The following is a 15,939-nucleotide window of genomic DNA, read 5'->3' on the forward strand; positions in this document are numbered from 1 at the left end:
AGAGAGTGAAAATTGTCCTTTCGCTCACATAAAAAAAAAAAAAAAAAAAGATCAGCAGGAGCTGTGCACTCCCGAGGCCAACAGTGCTATAGATATTGTTCAGAAATGACAAACAGGCACTCAGGAAAAACCTTTGCTGCACTTTACAAAAGCCACCTAGGACAAATCTAACCCACAAATTCTTTGTAGGGGACTTCTAGCTGCTCAGACCCTCAGGGTCTTTGGACTTTTACCAAAGTCTGTCAAACAGACCAGTAAGTTAATACCTGTACAGAAAAATGTTTCTAATATGCTTCTAGGATCTAGAAATAATTCGCTATGGAGGTGATTCTGCCTTGCCCTGGCACCTCACACTCTCTTCTGCAAAATTTCCAACTTTGCTCGGTCTTTGTGCCCGCCAGAGGCAAGAAAGGCAAACTGAAGCGGTCATGCAGTGGTGGGTTTCAAATTGGCCGCTGCGTCGTCCATGCCGGTCTCATACGTGTATGGCTTGATTATCTTTTGCTTCTGCAGTGCTTGTGACAACTTCCAGTGGAAAGTTCTCCAAGGGTTTGGTAGAGACTGATGCCATGCCTTCTCGGTCCCAAGATCCTGGCAAGTTTTCCAGACTGAAGGAACTAACAGCGTGCTGACCGAAACTGCCCTCCTCAGATCTGCTCGGGAGAACCAGGTGCAAAGATGTTTCCGAGGAGGAACAGACAGAGGATGAGAGAGTTGCTGAAATGGATTGCAGAGGTGTCAGTGTAGTATCTGAATTTGGAGAAACGCACCTTAAAAATTGCAAATGACCTTCTTGGACCACCTGGCAATGGGAAGGTGAATAATCAAGATTGGGAGAATGATAAAGTTCTCGGTCTGCAGGATTTTGCTCATGAGCTCCAGTTTGTTGGGGGCTGCTTCCCACAGAGGAGGGAGCAACACTCCAGATGTCTGAGGTGACATTACCATGACAAAATTGTGCTTGGGGATACGCAGCCCCACCTGTTTGCAAGTGCAGGCAAGGTGGGTGTGCACTCCAGCTCATGCTGGTCTGTAAACTCTCCCTGGAAGGGCACACGGAGGTGGCGTGCAGAGAGCACAACCGTGGTGGCTGCTGAGGTGACAGAACGTTTTCCAGAAGCTGTATCACATTCCTCATGTCTTTGCCTAACTGGGAGACCTCCTGGGTCAGTGCTGTTACCTGTGTGGATGAAGCAAAGCAAAAGGCAATCGTTAGAGGTGCATGGTAGTGACCAGCCTTCAGAGCTCTGAAGCAGAGAAGAGAGATTTCCTGAAGGTCTGCTCCAACTCCAACTCCAGCCAAGCTCAAGGAGTGCATGAGTAGGGTGGGCCTGTAGATGGACATACATACATCTTAATATAAGGCCAATCAAGGGCTGGCAGTTGGTGTGGTGGTTGAGGCGCTGGACTCCCACATGGCCAACACGGTTCAAATCCTGGACTCGGTAGCTTGCTTTTATGCTCTCCCCCACCCCCGCCCCCACCACTGCTCTGTGGTCAAATAGAAAAAATAATAATGATGAATAAAATAAAATAATTCTTAAAAGAAAAAAGCCATTCTCATTTCAAAGAAGCCTAGAGAGACATAAATACTTTGGGGCTCTCAATTGGTGATTCTGAGATTCTTGAGCAGAATTGGAGACATGGATCCATCACCCCTTAAAAGCCGATAGTAATTTTTGCTTCCTTTGGAAGACATGCACAGTAATGGTTCACCAAAGTATCCCAACACTTTGAAGCAATGCAGAGTGGCAGATATTGCATGTCAACACTCCCCACAGTCAGCACTGCTACCTGACTGGGCAGACACCTAGTGGGTGGTGGCCCTTAGCATTGCCATTTCCTTGAGATCTCGACTTATCATCAATCCAGAGATCGATGTGCCTTCAGCGATGGGGAGGGTGGGACCTCACATCAACTTTTCCATGGAGAGAATTTCCAAAAAAGGGAAAGCTACAGCTGGAAAGAAAAAGATGTGCAAGGTGGGCAAGGACAGGTAAGCATCCTGGGGCACCTGGGAGCCCTGGGACCCGTCAGGAGTCCCACACTCCACAGAACTATAGCCCGGATTATTCAGTACGTGTTCTGTTTAATTTCTGGGTGAAACATTGAGATCTCAAAGGAGACATGGCCCTCACACACTTAACCATTGAGGAATCTTGGTTTTACACTAAAATAGATAATGAAATTCATAGGCGGACTTATTTTCTTAACAAGTATATCACAGAATACCACCAGAAAATTAAGTTTGACTTAAATATAACTTTTCAGAAGTATTTGTATGTCTTTTTTTTTTCATGTCCGGCATGAGTTTTAAGCCACTGGGTCTGGGACTCAAACTGTGGTCAACCATATGGTAGTCCAGTATGTAACCATTATGCCACCTGCTAGTCCTAGTATTTGTATGTCCTAAAGTGAGGAAAACATATTTCAGAAAGCAGGATATGCACATATATCTGCTTGTCTTTGGTTAAATTCCTAACACCAACACAATGTAGTAGTTGTTTAACTTCATTGTTATAACACTTTGCATTTTATAAAGGACTTCCTTTTGACTTGATTTTGCCATCATGAACCAGAAAACTTCCACAGAAGCAGCCGAACCCATTGACTAAATCATCAGAAGAAAAGAAGGCAGATAAACTTCAATGACGGCAAAACCAAGAGTTTTGTTTTGGGCAAACTTTCTTCGAAATTTAAGTACACATTCCTAATTCATCCAGCAACTTAATTCAGTCTACTTCGCGGGAGTTCTGTGAGTACGTTCTGAAACTAGTTCTTCCTGGCAGGCCCATTGGGAGGTAGTGCTACTCAAAATCGGGCATTTAAAAAAGTCCAGAAGGAGGTTTTTACGTGGTTCAAGCAACCTACTCGTAACACTTGTCCTGAAATTCCTAGTCCCAAGCTGGTTCAGCTCTGCTGCTGGCAGGGAATTTGAGGGATTTAGCTAAGTAATCATAGTCATCTAGGCTTTTCAGCAGAACTAAAACTTTGGAACTCTGTGGCACCTCTTAGCCTCACATTCAAGAGGTGAAACAGTGAGTCTGAGAAAGATTCAGTGTGCCTTGAAATGTTCATTACAGGTTGTCAGTTTCATCACCAGCCAAGCCTCCACCCTAAAGCACGTGGACCACACTTCAACCAGTATCACCGAACCTCTCCTCTACAGACATTCACAACAGAAAACTGCCCCTAAATGAGACAACCGAAGGGACATTCATTTCTGTGTGTTGTCAAACTTACCCCAGCTCTGCTCACAATAATACTGTTTTCAAGTGGACTTTTATAGACCAGTTCTGAAATTTAGCCACGTCTCAACAACTGGAGCATTCGATAGAGGTTTGAATTTATAATGCAATGTATTTTCAGGTACATTCTTCCCTATAGTACTAAAATGCATAATGCTGGATTATTATTTCCCAACCTATAAAGTAGGGTCATTAAGACTCAGAGATATGGGACCAGCAGGTGGTGTGGTGGTTAAGGCACTAGACACTCCCACATGGCCAACCATGGTTTGAGTCCGGGGCCTGGTGGCTTGCTTTCTTGCGTTCTCTATCTCTGTGTGTGTCCCTCTCTGGCCAAATTAAAGTAATAAAATGAATCCTCACACACTTAACCATTGAGGAATCTTGGTTTTACACTAAAATAGATAATGAAATTCATAGGCGGACTTATTTTCTTAACAAGTATATCACAGAATACCACCAGAAAATTAAGTTTGACTTAAATATAACTTTTCAGAAGTATTTGTATGTCTTTTTTTTTTTCTAAAGAGAGATTTTTGCTATAGGGCATGTGTGCTCACTAGAGAGAGAGAGAGAGAGAGAGAGAGAGAGAGACACAGAAAGAGAGAAAACACCCCCCCTCTGAGGGAATGGCCACACTGCAGTCCCTTCTCTGCCATTCTCCTCTTGGGATTTTGGGCACTCAGACACACATGTCCGGCATGAGTTTTAAGCCACTGGGTCTGGGACTCAAACTGTGGTCAACCATATGGTAGTCCAGTATGTAACCATTATGCCACCTGCTAGTCCTAGTATTTGTATGTCCTAAAGTGAGGAAAACATATTTCAGAAAGCAGGATATGCACATATATCTGCTTGTCTTTGGTTAAATTCCTAACACCAACACAATGTAGTAGTTGTTTAACTTCATTGTTATAACACTTTGCATTTTATAAAGGACTTCCTTTTGACTTGATTTTGCCATCATGAACCAGAAAACTTCCACAGAAGCAGCCGAACCCATTGACTAAATCATCAGAAGAAAAGAAGGCAGATAAACTTCAATGACGGCAAAACCAAGAGTTTTGTTTTGGGCAAACTTTCTTCGAAATTTAAGTACACATTCCTAATTCATCCAGCAACTTAATTCAGTCTACTTCGCGGGAGTTCTGTGAGTACGTTCTGAAACTAGTTCTTCCTGGCAGGCCCATTGGGAGGTAGTGCTACTCAAAATCGGGCATTTAAAAAAGTCCAGAAGGAGGTTTTTACGTGGTTCAAGCAACCTACTCGTAACACTTGTCCTGAAATTCCTAGTCCCAAGCTGGTTCAGCTCTGCTGCTGGCAGGGAATTTGAGGGATTTAGCTAAGTAATCATAGTCATCTAGGCTTTTCAGCAGAACTAAAACTTTGGAACTCTGTGGCACCTCTTAGCCTCACATTCAAGAGGTGAAACAGTGAGTCTGAGAAAGATTCAGTGTGCCTTGAAATGTTCATTACAGGTTGTCAGTTTCATCACCAGCCAAGCCTCCACCCTAAAGCACGTGGACCACACTTCAACCAGTATCACCGAACCTCTCCTCTACAGACATTCACAACAGAAAACTGCCCCTAAATGAGACAACCGAAGGGACATTCATTTCTGTGTGTTGTCAAACTTACCCCAGCTCTGCTCACAATAATACTGTTTTCAAGTGGACTTTTATAGACCAGTTCTGAAATTTAGCCACGTCTCAACAACTGGAGCATTCGATAGAGGTTTGAATTTATAATGCAATGTATTTTCAGGTACATTCTTCCCTATAGTACTAAAATGCATAATGCTGGATTATTATTTCCCAACCTATAAAGTAGGGTCATTAAGACTCAGAGATATGGGACCAGCAGGTGGTGTGGTGGTTAAGGCACTAGACACTCCCACATGGCCAACCATGGTTTGAGTCCGGGGCCTGGTGGCTTGCTTTCTTGCGTTCTCTATCTCTGTGTGTGTCCCTCTCTGGCCAAATTAAAGTAATAAAATGAATGAATAAATTAAATTAAATAAATAAATATTAAAAATATTAACATGTCTTTTTTATTTTTATTTTTATTTTTTATTATCATCATCTTCTTTATATTACATTGGATTACATATAACTTTACAGTGTATTACATTGTTTTTTCAAAAGGGAATGCCATGCATGTCAGTCAATACAGAGACATTAATCTCCCCGCTTGATCATTCAATAACTTTTCTATGTTTTTCCCAATCATTATTATTATTATTATTATAATTATTTTTTTAAAACAGTCAATCATGTGGCTTCAGCACTGTGGTTCAGTTTGCTACCTACTGCACCAGGCTAGGCAGACTGCATTCTTTATAGAGAGAGATGTGATTTTATTTCAGAAATAAAGTACCTTTAAAATTACTCAGAAGAAAACAAGCATGCTTGTTCTTTAAATTATACTTCTGGAGAGTTAATATTTGCACCTGGTGAATACCTAAAATAAATTATCAAATATTCTCAAAACAACCAAAAATGAAGTTAACAGTTGTTATTCTTATTTTACAGATGAGAAAGCTTGAGATTAAGAAAGGTAATTTAGTATCATTCAGGTAGATACACAGGGTGAGATTGGGATTCTATACAAAATCCATCTAACTCAAAAGCCTGTGGTCTCGGGAACCAGCAGTTAGCGTAATAGCTATGTCGCTGGACTCCCACGTAGTCGACCGCGGTTCGCGTCCCAGATCCAGTGGCTTAAAACTCACACCGGGCGTGTGTGCATGGTCACAGTCTCTTTCATCTCCCTTTTTTTGGGGGAGGGGGATTTTGGGCATGCATGCACATGTGCCTTGCATATTTCTCAAGTTACAGATTCTGGGATTCAAACCACGCAGTTGGTCAGCTGCTGTGAACCACCAGGTCAAGGGGTCAGCTCAAAAATCGGATTCTGGGTTTCAAACCATGCAGTTGGTCAGCTGCTATGAACCACCAGGTCAAGGGGTCAGCTCAAAAATGACATTTTTAAGGTGGCTAATTTAATGATTGACAGTCTTACGTGTAAAATGTAGGGTTTCTAAGTTTGTTACTCATTCTATTATAGAACAGAATATTATCACATGGAAATGGAGGCATTGATTAAGAGAGATTTTTGCTAATATGACCAAAATTTGTAAAGAACACAATGACCCAAAAAAGGTAGCCTCATGGGTAAAAGGTTTTTGAAATATGAATTCAACATTGAATAAGTAAATAATGCAACCTCTATTAAAAAAATGACTGAACAGTAAAATGCCTTCATTGCAAATTACATGAATGCAGAAAAAAAATAACAAAACCCCCAAACAAAACAAAACCAAAAAAGTGTGCCATAGAGCAAAAACTGGCAACTAACATATTTTGATGAACTATTCTTTTTCAGCTTTCACAATAAAAAGGTATTTTTTCCCCCCATGGTTGAAATACCTCCCTGTGGCCACATTCTTTTTCCTTTTTCTTTTTAAAATTTCCAGAGGGTGTATGCACTCTCCAGAGAGAGACAGAGGAAGAAGGACCATGCCTCTCAGTGGGTCATGTTCAGGCCACGATCCTTCCCTTGTTTTTTATCCATTCTTCTGGGACTTGGGACATGCACATGCAGCATTTTTGAAGCCGTTAGATCCAGAATTCAAACCAAAGTAGTCAGCCACGTGAGAGCTAGCTCCCATAGTCACTGGCCCCCATGGTTACCTTCTCGTCATCTAACATTTCCTGTGCATTTGCCGTAACTTCTAGGCCATGAACTTTGAAAAGAAATCCAGAGTCTTGACTGGCTCCAAGAACGGAAACATGCATCAACATTTTCAGAAAACAAATTACTATCCTAGCTTGCACGAAAAGGAACAAAGAACTCAAGGAAATAGACCTTTTTTCAGCTCTAGATAATAATGATCAATTTATTAAGGGAAGATTTCTGTCACTCTGTCTCCGGGGACACACCCCTGCACCTTATTAAAGTTACATGAGGAAATTAATTCCCATTGGGTAAGAAATCACTCCCTTTCCAAAGACAAAACCAGCTGTCAAAAGGAGAGACAGAATCTCCTGGAGGTGGAACTGGTGACACTAAAGGTGACAATATACTGTCACAGATAACAGCAGAGAAGTTTTACTGCAGTTTTGTTTACTGCTTCCTGCTGGGCTTGCTAACAAAATTCATTCTAAAATGGGAAAAAAACCCTCAGTCTTAATCAAATGTAAAAAGCAAAGAATGCAGTGTCTCTACTTTTTGACTGATAAGGCTTAAGCACTGCTTCACAGCATGGTAAGAAGTTATACATTTGCTAAAAATATTTACTAGTGCTACTTTGTGAACAAGACTTACAAGGAAATAGCTCAATAAAAAGCAAACGGAATCATTGTGATCAAATGAACCACTTTTCTCATGTGTCTCAATAGCCTAAAATCTTTCAATAGTTTTGTCATTCATATTAAAAAACACAATAACTTTTTGAGCCGGCATTAGAAACCCCTTCACAAGCATACGGGGATTTTTAGTGGCCCCATGTTTTATATTTCCCTCCTTCCAAGGAGGAACTGAATCAATGAGATCTACACTTCATTGCCCTGGTGCGGACTGTCCTGACTGGGGGCTCTTCTTTTTTGCCCCTTGCTACCTTGTAAGTTTCTTCTCTCCTTTCAAACTTCCTTTAATACAGTCTGATCTCCATATCTATAGGTTCTGTATCCACAGATTCAAACAACAGCAGATTGAAAATATTTGGGAAAAAAACACAAAAAACAAACCCCCAGAAAATTCTGAAAAGTCAAACTATTTGTGGAAGGTAGATACTAACCCCTCCACCCCCCGGATAACAAGTCATGACTGTACTTGGTTTTCTTTGTAGAACTATTGACTTCTTTTTGATGTTTGCATAGAAATTTCATCCTTGCATCTTTTTTTTGGGGGGGGGAGAGATTTTTGCTATAGGGCACGTGTGCTTCCCGAAGAGTCAGAGACAGACAGAAAATGAAAAATCACCCCCCCCAGCCCCATTCTCCTCTCGGAATTTTAAGCATGCATGCACAGGCACCCAGCGTGAGTTTCAAGCCTCCAAGTCCAGGACCTGAACCATGTTCAACCATGTAGGATTCCAGCAACGTAACCATTACACCATCTGCTGGTCCCTTAGCCTTGCTTGCATCTTACAAACTGTCCCCAGTGAGGCTGTGAGTTTTTTTTTTTTTTTTTTTTTGGGGGGGGGGGGGGTCAAAACTCTATTTATTTCCGTAGGTCCCTTAGCCTTGCTTGCATCTTACAAACTGTCCCCAGCGAGGCTGTGAGGTTTTTTTTTTTCTGAGAGGGGGGTGGTTCAAAACTCTATCTATATCAGTAACTCCTGGACTTAGGACAATGCCTAGAACATAGCATGTACTCAGTTGATCTTGAATGTAAAATGAATGCAATGCCTGCAATTTTCAAGGACTTTTTGGTTCTCAAATTTTATTTTATCTCATAATTTTACCATAAATAAACTGGGGTAAAGCTGCTTACTAGAAAATTATATTGGTAAATCTATAACTGGCCCTCTTTACTCCAAGTACATGTATTGAAAGCAGGTATGTATGAGTTTTAAAGTTTTTACATATAAATTTCCTAAACCAAAATGCATTGACTCTCCCCTAGTTTCTAGCAGGTGGTATTTCCACTAAGAATCCCTTTTCTTCTATTATATTCCTTTTGAAATTATAGAAGTGAGTCTCTGTTGGCCAAGATTTATGGCAGACTTTACTTATCTTACTGCTTTGTCATTTGTTGTAGCATAAACTTGATTTCCATGGGTATTTTTAACTCTGGGAAATTTCCATTTACTGATTCCTAGATCTCAGAATTACATAGTGAATACCAAGTGACAGATTCAATTAAATTATTCAGTTGCCTATCAACTGAAATTTGGCAAACTTTTTGCTTCTCTGATTGGTACTCTGGATAGCTATTTCAGATGTGACTGATTCTTTCTGCTTTTGAAGAAAGTGGGTAAAGACAACATAACTTAGTATACATTCTTTTATTTGTGTATTACATTTTCTTAATCCATTTTCTCTCTCTTTTTTTTTTTTGTTTTTTTTCCTCTTATTCTTTATTCTTACTCTTCTGTGGATCAGAATCCATCAGTCTGGAATTTAAAACTGTTGGCCAAACCAGTTTGCCATGACCATCTGCATAGCCAATTGTTCACATCTAGGCTTTCTCTATCCTTTCCAAAGTCCCAACTGTTAGAAAGAAGTGATGAAAACACCATCTGGGTTCAGTTTCCCATCCAAATCTTGGGAGCACCTAAAGATTCTTCTCTTCTCTGTTCTCCTGGTAACATGCACTCACCACAGAAATCCTGAAGTGTCTTCCAGGTTCGTAGGCAGGGCATTTGCTCCTGTTGAGCAATACCTCCTGCCATGAATAGGCAACAGATTTGACAACTGACCATAAGACTACACACTGATCTTTCCTTATTCCTAGGAAGAGAATTACCAACTACCACAACTTTTTGATTTCTGCCTCATCCAGGTTTGTTCAGAACTTATTTTGGTTTAGAAATAGTCATTGTTGCCCTCCATTTTCAGATAATCTGGTTTATTCCTCTCATGTTTAATTAGCTCCATTGATGTTATGTTACTTGTCAGACTCCTTCACATCGTATTTCCACAAGGGTTCTGTTGCGAGGATTAACTAATACAATAGATCTCAAACGCTAGTCCTCTTATAACTAGCATTATGTCAGAATTCTAGGTGACTGGGATTGATAATGCAATACAGGAACTAAGCTCAGCTCAGAACTTCAGCATGATAAAGTATACCGATCCATGAAACATTTAGCCCAAAGATGATTAAAATCACAGGTATCTATATATCTCTTCTACCTCAGTGGAAAGATACACCATTTCTATTAGCACTTTTATATACTGTTAGAAGAGTCTCACATTTTTAGTACTGCCCTGCATGGATTGTTGCAGTAGCAAACAGTAACAGCAATAACAGAAGCCACTGAAAAGTGCTGATTAAGATCTTATTTAAGTCATTGCAGTCTCGTGGATTGAATTCTCTATAAAGGACGTGTGGTCAAGAGATAAGGATGTACATCCTGATGTTGATTAGAATTTAATAAGAATCAATATGGGGGTAAGGGGTGGGAAGAATAGGGATGACAGACCTTTATTCTTTATGGTAACTCAAGCTCTTGCCACATGGTAGATACTCTATAAATATTGACACATAATGATGTAATTCATAGTAAATTGTACAGTGAATTTATTAATATGACTTTCTGCTATTTTTTTATTTATTATTTTTTAGAGAGATTTTTGCTATAGGGCATGTGCTCTCATCAGAGAGACAGAGAGAGATAGACAGAAAGCGAGATATCATGGGAGATGACCACGCTGCAATCTCTTCTCCTCCATTCTCCTCTTGGGATTTTGGGCGTGAATGCACACACACCTGGCATGAGTTTTAAGCTGCCAGGTTGGAGACTCAAACCGTGATCGACTATGTGGAAGTCCAGTGACATAACCAATACACCATCTGCTGGTCCCAAGTTTCTGTTATTTTCAATGAAACTTAAATAACTCACTTTTACCAGCATCCCCTAAATATCACTGCAAGATACAGAAGCAATCATTATACCTCTAGCAGGTAAGAGTTGTTGTCTCATGGAAGTCTGCACGATTTCAAAATGGGAGAGATTTTTAGAACAACTGTGTTGTTACATGGTTCAAAAAGTCCATTTGTGGTGCTGGTGACCAGTTATTTCAGTAACACCATGCATTGTCAGCTTTTACAGTTGGATTGTATGCGTTTTAGTGCAAACACAGACTTGTCATTCTGGTATATCTTTAGATCGTGCCTTTTGGGAACAGAAGCATGAGTTTCTAATAAAGGCCAGGAAAAAAAAAATGTGTCTTTGACGATACCTTTCATTTCATATAAAAATAGCTTCCCTTCCTCTTACATGTTTTAAATTTCTCTGTCATGGCTATTAGTATGGTATGATTCATGGGCTTTGAGTAAAACTGGAACTTCAGTTGATAGGAAGAGAAAAAAATGTGATTTCCATTTTTGTACATGCAGTGAGCAGATGGGGAAGGCATCTGTTGACATAATCTTCTTAGCTTGACGAGTTCTTGACCCATCACTCGATTTGTGCCAAACATGCACACATTTTCCTCTTAGACACCATTTTCCTAAATTCAGGGAGTACTAATTACACCAATACTCTCCCCTTACCACAAACACAAACATGTTTTCACAAGCGATGATTCAGGTAATTAAGTGATTTTTTTCACTTAATCCTTTGTTACGTTGCATATTCACCATAGGGTTCAGACAAGTTCGATCACACTGCGCACACAGGCAAAACTACAAAGGGGATAGGCATAACTCATCCCCGTGCTCTTCGCTTCACAAAGCATTTAAAAACAAATGACAATCCTTTAATCTGCCAGCTAAAATGATAATCATACTTACACTTGCATATATTTCACCAGATGGGGATTTCAATCCCATTACCAACAGAAGTTGCAAATCTTTGTCTAGCTGGAGGAGCTAGAATATTGGGAGGTGAAGGATCACTTAGGAGTGGTACTCAGAGTTTTGTTTTTGCAGTTGCAGCTGATGTTTTTAAAATTATACTAAGAGAGGGACCAGCAGATGGCATAAAGTTTACATCACTAGACTCCCACGTAGTCAACCGAGGTCTGAGTCCCAGATCTGGTGACTTGAAACTCATGCTGGGTGCGCGCGTGTGTGTGTGTGTGTGCACCCAAAATCCCAAGAGGAAAATGGAGGAAAAGGGATTGTGGTGTGGCCATCCCCCCTGGGAGGTGATTTCTTGTGTTCTGTCTTTCTGTCTCTCCAGCAAGCACACATGTCCTATAGAAGAAATATAATAATAATAATTATTATACTAAGAGAATGACAAGTTTAGCCTTACCAAAACAGAATGACCAGTTATAGTCTCAAAAGAATTACTTCAATGACTTTGTTGAATTTCTGCAAGTTCAGGCCCTTGGACATAATTTTATTACTTCAGTTGTACCATGGTAATCCAGTACTTTACTTTCCTAATCTGTTTATTTGGTTCTTATGACAAAGTTCAGTTAATACCTAAATTGCTGTCTGGTTAAGGAATCCTCATTGCTGTCAATGAACGCCCTATCAAAGTCTGTCTCCTCTTAGAATGCCAGGGGGATAGAACAGTGCTTCTCAGGCTTTAATGTACATAAGAATCACCTGGTGATCTTGACAAAATGTAGTCTCTTCAGATTTAGTAAAGCTGGGTTGGGGCCTGGGATTTTTCATTTTCAATAAGCTCTCAGTAGATGTCCGTGTTCCAGGGCTAGAATGGTAGTCTCTATTCTTTATTTTTTAACAATAATTTTTATTTAAAAAATTTAAATTAAAGATAAATATTATACATTTTTATGGTGTCTAATATGTTTTTTTTTTTTTTTGGAGAGGTTTTTGCTATAGGGTGCATGTGTTCACCAGACAGAGAGAGACATAGAGACAGAAAGCGAGAAATCACCCCCCAGGGGGGATGGCCACTCCGCAATCCCTTCTCCTCCATTCTCCTCTTGGGATCTTGGGCACACACACACATGCGCCTGGCGTGAGTTTTAAGCCACCGGGTCCGGGACACGAACCACGGTTGACTACATGGGAGTTCAGCGACATAGCCATTATGCTAACTGCTGGTCCCTCTAATATGATGTTTTGATAAATGTATACTATACATTGTGGAATGACTAAATCAACCTAATTACCATATCTATTACTTCATATACTTGACCCTTTTTGTTTTGTAGTGTGAACATTTAAAATCTACTCTTGGTGATTTTCAAGTATACAACATATTGTTACTAAAGATAACCAATATGTTGTATAATAGCTCTCCTGAATTTATTCCACTGTTTAAGTGAAATTTTGTATCCCATGACCAATATGTCCCCAGTTCCCACCCTTCCCAAGGCCTTGGTAATCACTACTCTATCCTCTGCTTCTGTGAGTTTGACAAATACTTCATTTTTGATTCTTGTGGCACTACAGTCTCTTTGGTTAGCTAATCATCTATTTGACTTTTAGTAAGAGTTAGAAGTTTGGTCTAAATTGCTTTTCTTCTTTTGAAAAACCTACAGATGAAAAGTTCTTTTAGGAAGCACATGAGTTTTGGTTGTCATTCTTACTGTGATGTTAGCAACCAGGAATGCACATTTCCTTCATTCATTAGTTTACCAGAAGTAGCTAAGTGGTGATAGGCTAATTCAAAGTCTACTTAATTCCATAATTTTATTTAGCTAAAATTTTATAAAAAGATGTTTCTATTTTTAGAGAGATTTTTGTTGTAGGGTGTGTGTACTTGCCAGAGAGAGAGACAAAGAGACAGAAAGCAAGAAATCACCCCTCGGGAGGGATGGCCACGCTGCAGTCCCTTCTTCTCCACTCTCCTCTTGGGATTTTAGGCATGCACACACTCATGCTCTGCCTGAATTTCAAGCTACTGGGTCTGGAACTTGAACCAAGGCTGGCCATGTGGGAGTTGTGACATAACCATTATGCCGTCTGCTGGCCCCAAGATGCTTCCCTTATACGTTATTTGGTTTCCCCTATTAATAATAGGAAAGACAAAAAAGTGTGGTTTTCTCTTTCATAAAGTTCAATTTTAAATAATATTTCTTGTTATCTTCCAAAGTTGACCAATAATCTTTTTTAAATTCTGAGAAATTCTTGAATTTAGACATATGTGTTTTAATACATTGTCTTTCTTGAAGCTTGAAGTCCTATCTTTGGCTAGTGGGAGACTCTTCATACTGGCTCTGAGTTCTTCTGAAATCACCCTTGTAGTGATTGGTAGCTTTCTTGCTGTCTGATATATTAACATGCTCCAAACTCATCATGTGTATTTCATGGCTTGAAAGTGGAAATGACCATTTATCCTAGAACCCCTGGCTTGTATTTTAAGACTGTAATCTAGGCAGTAGAGATGTCCACTGCTGTTTGTTTGGTTATTTTTTTTTTTTCCAAGTGATTTTTGCCTTAGGACATGTGCGCTCATGAGAGAGAGAGAGAGAGAGGGAGGGAGGGGGGGAGGGAGGGAGAGAGAGAGCGAGAGAGAGAGAGAGAGAAAAGAGGAGCACCCTCCACAGGGCTTGACTAAACCACAGTCCCTTTCCTCCAGTCCTTTAATCCTTTGGGTCTTGGCACTGGCATGCATGACTGGCATGTATCGGGCCAACTGGCCTGGAGATTCAAATTACAGTTGCCACGTGGGACCTGGCTTCCCTTGAGCAGCACATTATTGCTGTAGCATGAGGATAACTCCATTTCATTAATTATATATGAAGATTCATATCCTTGATTTCTTCAATTATTTATTTGATTACATAATTTTTCTCTTTCAGCCTATATGAGAGGCTCTGGGACATGAACCAGGGACTTTTTCATGTGGATTCAACTACATTACCACAGATGTATATGTTACTGATATATTTCATGTTATTTTTACACGTTATCTATCTTACACATTTTATGTTACTTTATCTTGTGGAAAATGTTATTGCCTAAAAGTCTAATGATCTAACTTTCTCCTAAGTCCTTTTTAACATCCTTCTTGGTTATGTTGCCAAACAATTTTTTTAAAACTTAGAGTTCAGTAATTCCACTAGAATATGTAATTTGATGAGTAGTTTTAAATATTTATTTTTCAAAGATTTCGGGAGAGTTTAATTGGAATAGCAATTTTAGTGTTTATTTGGTTCCCTTAATTTTGACTTTCTTCTTTAGAGACTTTTGTGTTTTGCATGCTAGATCTTTTTTGCTTATTGTTAATATTTGTCACTTTTCCTCAATTCTTTTTAAAAAATATCTTTATTTAGATTAAATGTTTTAAATGTCCCTCCTTATTTTCCATAAAGCATTATTTGCTCATGTGTTGCTTCTAATTTAGCCTTAATTCCTACAATAACCATGTTTAAGATTCACTGAAATTTTTTTTCTCTTTCTTGAGTTTTACCACTCATGAACTAGGGAAGAAGAGTTCTAAATGATATAAAAATGTTATTTCTTTAGCACAACATCTAAAATATTGCAACATGTTTTTATTTGTTAAATATAGATGATAGCTGTTTGGCCATCTGCTATATAAATTTCTATATGTTTAAAATATTTCATGTTTAAAAAGGAAAAACAAAATATTCATTATGCACCCTAGAATCTCATTTTTATAAATATATCTATTTATCTTTAATTCCTAAAAAAAGGATCCACAGAATATTTCCCATGTAATACATAATTGATTTTCATAACTTGTTTCCCTTTTATTTTTGGTTATTGAAAAGTTTAAATGATTCATTTTTAATTACTGTAAGTCATTGTCTACAAAAACATAGAAATGTAGGTGATGAATTTCTTATTTGAATCAATGCAGAAACCTTTCTTTTATTCCTAGAACAACTGAGTGATGAACACTCAGAATGAAACATGGTTCCTACGAGGTCTAAGAGAAAGCCACCATGGTACTGTGGTCAGTAGAGCTTGCTCCAGGGCTCTAGGCAGCATCCCCTTTGAACCACTGGCAGATCACTTCCTCAGCACAGGATTTTTTGATAATGGAGTTTTAAACGAGACAAAAAAAGCAACACAATTTTTTTCCTGGTCCCGAAATAGTTTTTTTTTTTTTTTTTTTTAAAAAAACATA

The 15,939-nt window shown here is 39.2% G+C and overlaps 1 protein-coding gene across 1 annotated transcript in view; it reads right to left on the reverse strand.

Moving 5' to 3' along the window:
• Positions 1-385: 385 nt before the first annotated feature.
• Positions 386-15,939, reverse strand: part of KCNH8 (potassium voltage-gated channel subfamily H member 8) — a 303,346-nt gene continuing 287,792 nt past the window's right edge. Inside the window, exon 17 of the mRNA XM_006161869.1 lies at positions 386-1,180. Coding sequence (XP_006161931.1) covers positions 476-1,180 — 705 coding nt within the window. The 3' untranslated portion in view covers positions 386-475. The remainder of the gene's footprint in view (positions 1,181-15,939) is intronic.

The sequence above is a fragment of the Tupaia chinensis genome, unplaced genomic scaffold (genome assembly GCF_000334495.1).
Source record: "Tupaia chinensis unplaced genomic scaffold, TupChi_1.0 Scaffold139389_1, whole genome shotgun sequence".
Taxonomy (NCBI): Eukaryota; Metazoa; Chordata; class Mammalia; order Scandentia; family Tupaiidae; genus Tupaia; species Tupaia belangeri.